The 12,881-nt window shown below is 33.5% G+C and overlaps 1 protein-coding gene across 2 annotated transcripts; it reads right to left on the bottom strand.

Moving 5' to 3' along the window:
• Positions 1-4,835: 4,835 nt before the first annotated feature.
• On the bottom strand, positions 4,836-7,657 carry LOC107008443 (proline-rich receptor-like protein kinase PERK3). 2 transcript variants are annotated; one of them, XM_015207482.2, is made up of 8 exons: positions 7,392-7,657; positions 6,802-7,312; positions 6,496-6,704; positions 6,157-6,283; positions 6,017-6,088; positions 5,753-5,936; positions 5,538-5,670; positions 4,836-5,449 (listed from the first exon to the last, which is right to left on the bottom strand). In XM_015207482.2, the coding sequence occupies exons 2-8, from the start codon at positions 6,944-6,946 to the stop codon at positions 5,201-5,203; spliced, it is 1,119 nt and encodes a 372-aa protein (XP_015062968.1). In that variant the 5' UTR covers positions 6,947-7,312; positions 7,392-7,657; the 3' UTR covers positions 4,836-5,200. The 2 variants fall into 2 exon arrangements, with proteins under 2 accessions (XP_015062968.1, XP_015062969.1); XM_015207483.2 differs by having other exon boundaries at positions 6,802-7,657.
• Between the last annotated feature and the right edge of the window lie 5,224 nt (positions 7,658-12,881).

Below are 12,881 nucleotides of genomic sequence, written 5' to 3'. Positions count from 1 at the left end.
TTACGCTCAGCCACCCCATTCTGTTCGGGAGTGTATGGACAGGAGGTTTGATGTATAATTCCCAGGGATTGCAGAAACTGGCCAAAGATGTTATTGACATATTCCTTTCCATTGTCACTTCGAAAAAGTTTAACATGAGAATTGAATTGTGTTTTGACCATTTTTTCAAAAGTGACAAAGGTGGTGTATGCCTGTGATTTGTGTTTTAGTGGGTACAACCAAGTGTATTTTGTAAAATCATCCACAAAACAAATATAATAGCGAAAACCAGCAAATGAAGGAACAGCAGTAGGACCCCATAGGTCAGAATGAATAAGTTGAAAAGGTGCAGTTGTACGCTTCTCAGATAAAGTAAAAGGTAATTTATGAGATTTAGCAATTGAACAGGAGTCACAATTGTTTACATGAATGGAAGAAAAACCTAATTGAGACATTAAAGAATTTATTATTTGAGTAGACGGGTGACCCAGACGACTGTGCCACAACAGACTGTGGCCATCAGCCGAAAGAGCCACCGGAGCCACAGGAACGCTTTCTGAAACTGGGTGGGCAGACGAACTTGTGCCAGGAAGAACGTACAGACCATGCTCACAGGGGCCCTGAAAAATCACCCTCTTGGTAGTATTGTCTAGGATCTGAAAATCATTAGAGGTGAACAAGAGTGAGCAATTATTGTCTTTTGTGAATTGGTGAACTGAAAGGAGATTGGATTTAATAGAAGGGACGTGGGTAAGGTTACCTAGGTGAAAGATAGCGGTGGGGGTTTTAATGGTACCCGTGCCAGTGTGAGAAATATTAAGGGACTCACCGTTGCCAACAGTAATACCATTGGAGCCATGATATGGATTTGGAGCGTTAAGCTTGGATAGATCAGAAGTAACGTGCATGTTGGCCCCAGTATCCAACAGCCATTCAGAGGAAGGGCCGGCTTGAGATGCATAATTGGCACGGTTATCACTATTTCGGCTCTCCTCATACCGAAACCAGCAATGAACAGCGGTGTGTCCTGTTTTCTGACAGATTTGACAAGTTGGACGATCCCGCTCGTAAGTGCCCTGCCCGCCGCTGGAAGATGACTGCCCGCCGCTGCCGAAGGAGTGCAGGCTGTTGTTGCTGCCGTGCTGCTGACCGTCGTACGGCGGACGACTGCCCTGCCGACCGCCGCGCCCGCGGCCTCCGCTGTTTCTGCCGTAGCCGCCGCGGCTCCCCTGCCGGCCGCCACCACGCCCCCCGCGATAGTTCTGGCTTGCGGTGAGGGCGGTGGCCGGCTCCATAACAGCGGCTTCTCGGAGAAGAAGTTTGCTCTCCAGATCCACGTTGATTTCTTCACTTTTTAGCCACGAGGAGAGAGTAGCCAGGTCAACGGGCGTTGGACTGATGCGAACCGCCTGTTTAATGGAGGAGTAAGCTGATGGGAGCCCCCGAACGACGCACATGACGAGATCTTTTTCGGGAATGATTTCGTTCACGGTGTCGAGGGCTGTGATGATGGTGGAGACCTCGTCTAAATACTCCGCCATAGTTTTCGTGCCTTTGGTAATTGTGTGGAGACGATCACGCAATTGAAAAATATGAGAGTGGGAAATTGATGCATAGCGTGTTGCGAGGGCCGACCACAGGGCTGAAGCAGTTGTGTAGGATCGGACGTGTTTCTGAACCGTGGGAGAGATGACCGCAATCAAACATGATCGGATCTGTCCATCCACGGCTTTCCAGGCGGCATGGGCTGGATTGGTTTTTTCTGATTTGTCCGTGGCGGTGATGACTGCCGGCGGCGGTTCTGTGCTTCCATCGACGTATTTGAGAAGGTAATTAGCCTCAAGGGCTGTAAGAACGGTGATTTTCCATGTAGGGTAATTTATGTCTGATAATTTTTCGGGAATCAGGGCATGAAGATGCCTGAGAAGGAGTTTAACGCCAGAAGGAAGTGAATCGAGAGGATCCACCTCGGTTGTCATGGCTGCCGCCGCCCAAGAGAAGAGAGGGAACAATCGGTGCCCTAAAGAGAGAAAAAAAAACTAGAGAAAAGAAGATCTAGGTTTTCTGGCTCTTGATACCATGAAGGAATATTGATTGTATTCAAGTGTTAAGGGAATACATGGGAGATATATATAGGAGATATAGGAAGGAGTACTAATCCTAATAGGACTAGAATTAAGGAGTACTAATCCTAATAGGACTAGGATTAGTACACAGTAAATACTAATATTATTTTATACTATTTATTTAATACTATCTGTTATTACGAATGACGAAAACTGAGAAAAAATTGAACTATGATTTTTAAAAACTTGAAGAGGTTTGTCATGGCTATAGACAATGACGTCCAGAAGAAGAAAAAAATAAGGAGATTGGAAAAAGTATTGATGGTGGTTATGCGTTGAGGGAAGTGGAGGAAAGGTAAGAGAAAAAACTATTTTGTTTTATTTTTTAAAACATAAACCTTTTTTTTCTTTTATCTTTTATGGAGTAACATTTTTAGTTAATAATTTTGAAATATTTATGAAATAATTATGACATGACATTAACATATCTGATGTAGATATGACATGTCATTTATGTAAGCGAGTGTGAGTTACACGCATGGTTGAAGGCGTTTAAAAATCTTATTTTAATTGAGTTTGAGGGTTCACTTGAGAGAGAGTTGAGTAGAAGGGTTTCAGAATACAAATTCATACAAGTACAAAGGATTGATCAGACTATTTTGCCTTTTTATAATTACCTCTAATTCAAGAACAAAAAATCTTTTTGTTGTTGCTTTTTATCATGAAAAAATCTATGGATTCAAGAATCGTAGGTCAAGCTTTGACGCAATATTAACAATTCTATTATATGTTGTAAATTATGCTTTGAGTTGAATGCATTTACTCTATCTCCATAAGTGAATATAAAAGAGCAATTCATGTCACCAATAGTGAAAATTATTTCTCTGTTACAATATTTGCCAAAAAAAAAAAAGTAAGTAAAAAGATGTTGGTGCAAATTTTTCATTATCACCTTTAAGTCGACAAAGAAAAGGTTAGGAAAAAAAATTGCCACTGTTAATTCGAAGAAGATTCTGGATGATCATAGTATATGATTTGTATCATGTGCATGATTTATAAATTATTGAAATAATTTTCAAACAGAAAACTATTTTAGTGTATAGACTTTGGTGGTGATATTGTACAATCATTGATGAAATGTTATTTTAAATAATGACATGTCTTAACGAATATATTTTAGCGGATGATTTGGTACAATAATTGATGATTTGTTGATTTTTAATTGTGATATGCTTCAGTGTATATTTTTCAATCATTAGATGAATGGTATAGTTAAAATATTGGTATATGTTGATTTAAATTTGATTGATGGTGTGACTAAATTTTTGGCGATATGTTGATTTAGAACTATAAAAGAAATTAATGGTAAAGTTGTTTTTAGTTAATTTGATGATATCAACTTTTTAGTATCATCAAATTAATTTATATGGTGCACAATGTGGTGTAATCTTTGGTCAAGTTCAGATTTTAATAACTCTAATAATTAAGATGAATATGTTGGTTAAAGAATAGTGATTTATTGACGAGGGTGGCCTGGGTGGGGATGGCCGGGGGAGTGGTGTGAAAATTAAATTAAAAAAATTGAAACATATTTCAAAAGCAATTTGGTATGTGGGGGGGTGGGGTAGAGATTGGGTGAGGTAAAAAAAATTAACATTTGAAACATTATAATTTTTAAAATTTGATTTTTTTTTTGTTTGACTGGAATATTTTTGTGGTAGGGATAAGAATATATTTGAAATTTGAAAATATAAGAATCTTTCTCTTTAAATGGGGAGGGTCGTATATGGGTCTAGTGAAAGAAATTAAGGGTAAATTACAGAAATCACATACTTTTAATATAAAATTATAATATATCCCTTAACAGTTTATATTTATAAAAATCTTTGAAACGGATACAATAATTTCAATGTTTTTTTTTCTTTTTTTGACAATATTTTAATTTTTTTTTACGTGACACATTTAAGGTCATGACAATTCTTGAACCAGGGTCACTTTTGGGCGCGGGTCATGTCTATACACTTTTGAAGACCTTTTCATTTAAATTTGGGCTTTGCCAATCTTATTAGGTCATTAAATTTTGATTGATTGTTATTTATTTTATCATTTTAGACTAAGAATGAGTTAAGACACTTTAAAAGGGAAAATTTTGGGTTCTTTGGAGTTTTAGAGGTTTGATTTGAGATAGATAATAGTTGGTATGTTTCTCGGGTTATATATATTTGCCTGTGGATAAGGAGCCTCAAATTTACATAAAAGTGTTGCAAAAGTTACTTGCATACTATCTAAGTGAAAATTTTGATGTATATAACTTAAACTCATCAGAACTATGAACGTCCAAGAATGAATAGCTTAACTATGGTAATTAACTAGTTATTGTTATGGTTATAACATGCTTTACGCCTTTTTTTTTCTACTTTAGGTGCTCATTTTGGCAACGTTATTAGGCTAAGTTGATCGAATGGTTAACTACATTGCAGGATAGCAGTTTCGTGATATCCAGTATGACTACATTTGACAGAAACATGTTGGATACTGCAGGTTGAGAAATCTCTTATGATGATTTTCGCCTTCTAAGAAGTCCTTGGAGGTCTCTCACTGGACTCTATTTCAGAGTCCACGCTTAATTTGAACGTCTTGACCTTCAAATGTATTCATGTTCATGCTCTGAATGTAGCTGTTAGATCTTCTCATTCATGGTCTGCACCGGGATATCGATATTCATCTTGAGATTTAATCCAATGAGAATAAACTATTGGAATTGCAAGAGTACTAACTAATATCATGAACTTCATTTAACTTTATTGATTGAACATGAGTTACAATATAATCATCAAGGACACAACCACAATCTAAAATGAATCATTTCTTTCACCATATCACATCAACTCTATCAAACATGATAGATAATTTTTCATAAATCAAACAATAATGTCCTTAAACACCTATTTAGGGGTATTGGACTTTAAACGAAAAAAATGTTGCGATTAATATTTCAGGCCCTGGCCTTTTGCTCATCTAGCTTTGTTAGATGAAGCAGAAGAAGGTGGGGGAGGAAAAAGCTGTTTAAGCTGATGTACATTTTACTTGTAGCCCCGAGGCCGAATTCATTCATGAAAACAGCCTCTCTTACTATTGATGACTCCGTCGTTGCTTCAGTTTGTAAATAATTGACTCCCTAGAGTAACTGTGGAAGTACCTTCTCCCATAACAGTTGTGTGCATGATCTCCCTCTCAAGAATCTTTTCAAGATCCAACACGACCGTTTCCATGGTTGGTCTATATCTACCAGGGAAACTCATGCATCTCAACGCTATCTTGACGAAATCCCTCATAACCTCTGCAGTAAAGCTTCCCAGCAGCCTATGATCCACTAACTGCTCTGAACTCAGCTGTTTTTCAACCTTTTTGACAAGTTTACATAAACATATTCAGCAATGAACATGATGAATAATGCAGATGAAGATATTGAATATTTGTTTTAAAACTTACCCAATCAAGTACACTTTGGTTTGATCCAAATTCATCTATATGTGAAGCATCTCTACCTGTTACAAGCTCTAACAAGAACACGCCGAAACTGTAAACATCACTTGTCTCACAGTGAATTCCAATTTGGTTTATCCTAAACACGGAACAGAAAACGAATCAAAAAGTAATTTAAAGTCAAGTTTGTACAACTTCAAATGAGGTAAAGTGCTATTTACTCTGGATCTTTAAAAGCATTGAAAGAACTCAAGCCAGAAGGACCTGCATCATCAATTTTCTCGAGTAGCTTTAGAATCCCCGCGTCTGCAACTTTTGCAATGAAGTCCTCATCAACCAGAACATTAGCTGTTTTAAAGTTCCCATGGATTATTGAAGGTTGTTGGCTATGTAAATGACTTAAACCTGTTAGATTTAAAGAACAAATCTAGAGTCATTCTTGGATAAAACAGGACACTTAACTCGAACGAGTCTTTATGATATACCTTTAGCTGTTCCAATAGCAATCGATAACCTTTGCTTGAATTCTAGCTTTGTTGCAGATTCCTTCCCTGTGTCTAACAAAAGAACCAATATTCAGCTTTGGCATATAATCGCTCGTAATGTCTACTCAATAGAGCCCTACCATACAAGTGATTGTGCATGCTTCCATTAGGCAAATACTCGAAAACCAGCATGGAGTATCCACCGTCTTGACAGTAGCCTAAAAGACTGACCAAATTGCGGTGCTGAATCCTTGATAAACGAGCAACCTATTATTCGAAATTGCAAAGTTAGAGAATGACATATATGTTTGGCCTTTTTAGAGTGATCAGTAAAATTGAATTAGATGGTTTCGACTTGTAAAACAGGAATATGAAGTTTGAAAAATACGAATAGGATAATCCATAATCTTGTTGTCTTGCACTTTTTTCCCTTCCTATTCAATCAAACAATCAACCCCCCTTTAATTAGCTAAACATACCTCTTCAGTAAATTCCTGTTTGGGAGTCCCTAGACGCCTTTTTATAGCAACAACAGTTCCATCACAAAGCAATCCTTTGAAAACAAGACCAAAACTCCCACAACCAATGAGACTCTTCTCATCAAAATGCTTTGTAGCTTTCTCCAATTCCTCCATTCTGAACAGCCTGGATTGACCAAATGATCCTCCCCTTTTCATCTCCACCGAAACTATTCGTATCCAATAGCAGAAACACTTGAAGAGTTAGCATCGCGTGTAAATTTCCATAGCTACCTAGTTTTTTTTTAATTATTTTTACTACATTACCTACTGCAGATGGATCTGAAGAAGCTGAATCTGAATTCCTATTTGAATACTTCCTGCCACGAAAACATACAAAGAAAATCACTCCCAACAACACTACTACAACCCCTCCAATTCCTCCTGCTACAGCTGCAACTGAACTTGCCATTCAAGAAAATCATCCAGTTTGAACATTGACAGTATGTGATTCAAATTACTGTTGAAAAAGTCTCATGTCCTTCTTCATGAATGAATAAAGGTACCATCTTGATAAACTCCATCAACATTTAAGTTCAGATCAAGAAACAGTGGTCCTCACTTTAATGTACTATGACAAAAACTCTGAAAAAATGTTGATCCATTTGAGAAATTGGTGAAGGAAGCAATGTAGCTAATTTCAACTCATATTGGCTAAAGTTTGATAGTACCCCACATTCTTGTCCATGCATTCACACACACAACACCATATATGTCATATCAAGAAAGTAGCTCTACCATAGTTGAAGAGCCCCTCACTTTTGCCTGCTCAGTAAAACTAAAGAAAAAGGAATTAATATGAGTAGCTTTCTTCACATCCTGTCTCTCTTTACACCAATTCAGTTAAGGTTACATACCTTGTCAGTTGTACAAGTACTTTCTGATTCCCCTCTGTAGAAACATAGTTGGCACTAAAGGTCTATGTTTTAACAATTCCCACACACAAAGAATAATATTATCTTTTAATAAGATAAAATTCTTGATATAAGGGGGTTGTTACAAACCTCAAATTTTCACATGAAATTACTAATAAAATGTGTTTGGGCTAACCTTTCATAATAATGGAGAGAGAGGTTGTCATCCAATCTCAGTAGCTCTTAACTCCGACAACAACAATGTATTCAGTGTAATGTAGTTATAACTATAAGACATAATATATTCGGTATAATGAGTAGTTGTAATTACAATAACAACAATATAGTCAATGTAATTTCACAAGACTAGGATATGTTGTGTACAAAAGTGGGAGAGCCACATATAGCTTAGGGTGGCTAGTCAAGACACTTGACCACCCTTCGTCGAAAAATTATACAAGGTATATAAATAAATAATGTGAAGAATCACTTCCTCCGTCACTACATCACAAATGATCATTAATTCTTAGTTGTCATTAAATATGTATTTTTAGCGGCAATTAACACTCTTTGTATTATGCCCCTAAAGCCTTTAGCGACACTGGTCTAATTACACTTAACTAATGCCTGTAAAGACTTTAGCACTCTTTATCAATGTCAATATTTATTGATGCTAAAAGTTGTTTTTGTTATAGTGCGTCCATTTCTAATTATCATGTTGCACTTTTTGAAAGTCAATTTGACTAATTTTCAAAGTTATATTAAATTATATTAATTTAATATTTTAAACAAAAGATTTAAATATTCAAAAACTATACGAAAAGTAATATAAATTACAACTTTTTGCATATCAATATGAAAAAAGAAAATACATCGTAAAATGTTGGACAAAGTTCTTATCGTTTATTCTAATAAAAAAATCACGACAATTAAAAGTGGATGGAGGGAATATATGAGTAAAAAATTATTCTTCATATATATATTAAATCGTGAACCCTTTTAATGAAATTTTTATCTTTATAACTATACACAAACCTTATCCTTCCTACATTTATAAAGAGAGAAATTATTTTCGAAAGATTTAGAATCAAAAGAGGAGATGTAAATGATAGTAAAAAAGTTTGTCTTTACTAGGTTAGGAACAGTGAAAAACTTTTACTGGAGAGACATAATAATTGAAAGGAATCAAAAGAAAAGTTGAGAAAATCCATATATATCAAATTAAAGTCTTTTCCTTGTATCCACACTATGAGCCTTTTTGGTTTCTTTTTTCTTTGTATGACCTGGAAAGAAGAAGAGTCTCTCTTATTATTTTTTTGTTGGTAGAATGAGACATCACCTCATTACAGATCATGACAGCTGAGCAAATAAGACATTCCCTACACCAAAATCCATACACACAAATGTTGCCTTACACCTCAATATTTACGTCTCAATTTCATCGGTGATTACAGTTATGCAGGTATTAAGTTATGTAAATATCAATAATAAAAATATTGAATAATTTTAATGTTCCATGTAACTATTAGGGTCACTTGAATATTGGTTAGAGTCAGATAGATATTTTATAATATAAGGATTATAGTTATACACGTATTAATAATGGAAGTATAAGTTATGCAATGTTTAGTTATTCCATCTTTTATCTTATATAAAAGAATTAATGCAATATTTTCTTCGGTATAAGTTACGCGGAATTATAGATCAATAAACAATTAAGCACCATATGTAGTACACTAAAATTTATATATAGCAATTAAAATATGGGGTAATTATGTGGTTAAGCAAATATATGCTACTTAATTAGATAACATAGCTACAGTTTATATTAATTACAATTCGAAACTTACTTCTAGCTATAATTATATTTTTCTCTCGCGCTTGTCTCCTCTCGCGCCTCTCTCTCTGAATTTCGTTCGCTTCTCTCCTATTTTTCAGTCATCTCTCCCTCGCCTATCTCCTCTCCCTGCCCAGTCTATCTCTCTCGACTCTCTTCAATCAAACTTTCTCACTTTATAAACACAAATTATACAAATAGAATCTGTGTTTGTGTTTGTATAGCGAGAGAAAAAGAGTGGATACACAAATATATATGTATATTGTTCCTCCTTATACGCTTATAATTATACAAATATAAATCTCTCATTGTTCAATTATCTTCTGCATGTCTCTCTCACTTTATACAAACATAATTTATGTTTGCATAAGCGAGAGAGACTGAATATACAAGTATTTGAACTCAATTCATTTGCATACAAATACGAATTGTATGTAGATATATAAATATAATTATTGCTACATATACATACAAGTTATATATGTACAGTTATCTAATCGATATACAACTACAATACGTCTCTCACTCACCTATCTCCTCCCTCTTCCAATTTCGCTCATCTCTCTCCTCTATCTAATACATAACTATGAATCGTAATTAACAAACTATAGTTATGGAACTTAGCTAATTAAGTTATTATAAGTGTTCATGTACAAAAATTCCTCAATTATTAGTAAACATTATATTAATTATATTGATTTCAATGTATAAATAATATCAAAGGATCCTTTAATATTTTATATAATGCACATTGATGTTAAGTCTTTATCATCCACTTTTTGGGTGCTAATATAATGGTAGGGGACAGAGTACTAATATAGTGGTCGGGGTCCGCCGGTCATTGAGACTCTCAATTTTAAAGCAAAAAAAGTCTTACACATGTACAAATATATATATCATTATGAGATATGATTGTATCACACAAAATAATATATGTAGTACTAATTTTGATATTTTTATTTTTATTTGATTTGGTAAAATTTTATGATTTACTAGTCAACCTTATTTGTATTTTACATATGCATATTTTATTAATTAAGTGCAAAATATTAAAATAGTAAAATAAAAAAATAAAAAGTGTACCGAAAAATTATATATAGTCACTACAACAAAAACAATGTTTAGCAGTAATAGATAGACACATTAATAAAGAATGTTAAGTCTATACTGACATTAGTTAAGTGTCATTAGATCTGAAGTCGCTAAAATCTTTATGGACATATACGAAGAGTGTTAATTGCCGCTAAAAATACATATTTAGCGACAGTTACTAATTAATTGCAGTTAAAGCTCATTTTTGATGTAGTGAATAAACGAAATTTTGTCATTGATATCACAAGTCAAAATTATGATAATGAACAAAAACACTCGAAACAAATAAGATAAAACGAAATAAACTACATTATTTATGAGCATAATAATATAGTATAACTATTTGTATCAAATTAACAATAACACGAAGGAATATGATAACGCCAAAAATATAAAAACATGAAGAAAATTGAAAGGCATATTTATCAAGAGGCTAATAATGCGATAGTTGTACACTAAATTATGAAATAATAACTTCTTTTGTAGAAGGGTTTGTTTACGTAAGTTGGGACAGAAAATAATTGCATTACACAAAGAAAGGAAATTTAAAGTGGATGAAATAATATGAGAAAAAAAAATTATCTGCTTTATTGCGTTAAACAGGGGTGTGAATAAAATGGCTCGATCGGTTATTTTTTAAGAATTATATCATCTCATTTTTTAGATATTTTACAATATATATAATCAAAATTAATTTTTTCTAAACCATCTAATCATATCGAGTTTTTCTTCGATATCGCACGATTCGATTAATTTTCAAATTTTTTTACTTCTAAAATACATCTCAAAAATACATTTTTATTAAATTATTTCTTTAGCAAATATGTTCGTAAAAAAGCTCTTTAATTTTTTACCAAGAAGTCAAGAATATAAAACTGTGTTGTCCTATTGTCTGATCTTGAACATTTAATAGGTGTGTTTGCATATGTTTTGTTGTAGTGTTTGGTAGAATTATATCATTTACTTTTAAACCTAATTAATTCTTTAGGACTATAATAATTTACAATTATACTTTTACATAAATATTAAATATTGATCTCAATACCTTAACGATTAATGCATTTGTCCTTTAGCCATCAAATTACACTTTACAGTGTTATAAAAAATGCTAAAACCTAAAGCAAGAACTATATTTCTCTTTGTTGCACCTGTATAGTTCTTTTTAATTTCATGTAGTTATTATTATTTCTATTTTATGAGCATTCTATAACTCGTCGCATCAAATTATTATAAAAGTCATATATATTTATATTTATATTTTTTTTATAACCATTTTCTTATTGATCAAATCAAAAATCCAAACCATTAAAAACTAAAATCGATAAACTAAAAACCGATAAAAGAAATATCTATTTCATCTTATTATTAATTTAATTTATCTAAAAATTAAAAACTGATAAATCGAATTGATCGATGCATCGCCCTACGAAATGTTACCCTCCTCCCCCAAAGCCCCCTCCCTTTTCCTCCAAAGGTTGTAGATGAGTTGTTGATATTTGAGTGGAAGATTCTTGAGATGTAAGATATTCCCTTCTTTGTCTTTCTCTGTCTCCTTTATAAGTTTTGTTATTTTGTAATGAGTCTTTTGTCCTTTTTTTGGGGGAGCTACAATACATTGTACACCAAAAAAGGCATTGGTGTAAACGAAGAGCATCATGTTTCTGGAGGATTCGAGTTATGGTCCATAGCAAGATATGATATTTGAGCTCCATATCTATTTGTATGGTAATATATTAATATAGTAAAATTGAAGTAGATATACATATTTTATGTTACATGACATAATATATATAGGACGTCACATGAGACATAAAATCATGTAAGATGTCACATTGAATGAATGTTTTTATTTGTTTAATTTTGTAAAAGTTTAAGTGTTTATTATGCACACCCGAAGTTAAATGGATATAAATATCAGTTGAAGTCAAGTTAAATAACATATTGTTTAAGTTTTATTATGCATACCCGAAGTTAAAGGATATAAATATCAGTTGAAGCTAAGTTAAATAACATATTTATGTATTATGTTTTATGTCATTTAAGTATATCCTCTTTCATTAGGGTTCTCCATCATCAAATGTCATGTGCAAGGGCGAACCTAGCTAGAGTACGTTTAGGGGTTCACTCGAATCATCTCGGTAAAAAATTACGTTGTATATTTATGATATTTTTAGAATTTTTATGTTTATAATTGAAGAAACCTTACCCCAGAACACGAACCAGGTTCGTGTAAGTTGCTTTTAAGTAAAGACAGAGTAAAGACACAAACACTTATTAAATTAAAAACCTTCCTCACTCAAGGAAGGAAAAACCTCGTTTTATTAATTCAACTATAAGATTTTGTGATTACAACTCAATAATCAAAAAGTCTTATCTCTACTACTCCCTCGATTGACTCCAATCGATCTCTCCAAAAGGTCAAACCCACCTTTTGTTACAACTCTCACTAACACTCAACCCTACAAAGAGCCAAACCCACCCTTTGTACAATAAACTGTAAACTACAATTAAGAACAAAAACAAGACAAATAGTTCTACACGATAAAACCTTCTCACTCAAGAAT

This window comes from Solanum pennellii, chromosome 1, assembly GCF_001406875.1.
Source record: "Solanum pennellii chromosome 1, SPENNV200".
Classification (NCBI taxonomy): domain Eukaryota; kingdom Viridiplantae; phylum Streptophyta; class Magnoliopsida; order Solanales; family Solanaceae; genus Solanum; species Solanum pennellii.
The sequence above is the reverse complement of the archived record's forward strand: the minus strand, read 5'-3'. Positions and strand labels throughout refer to the sequence as shown.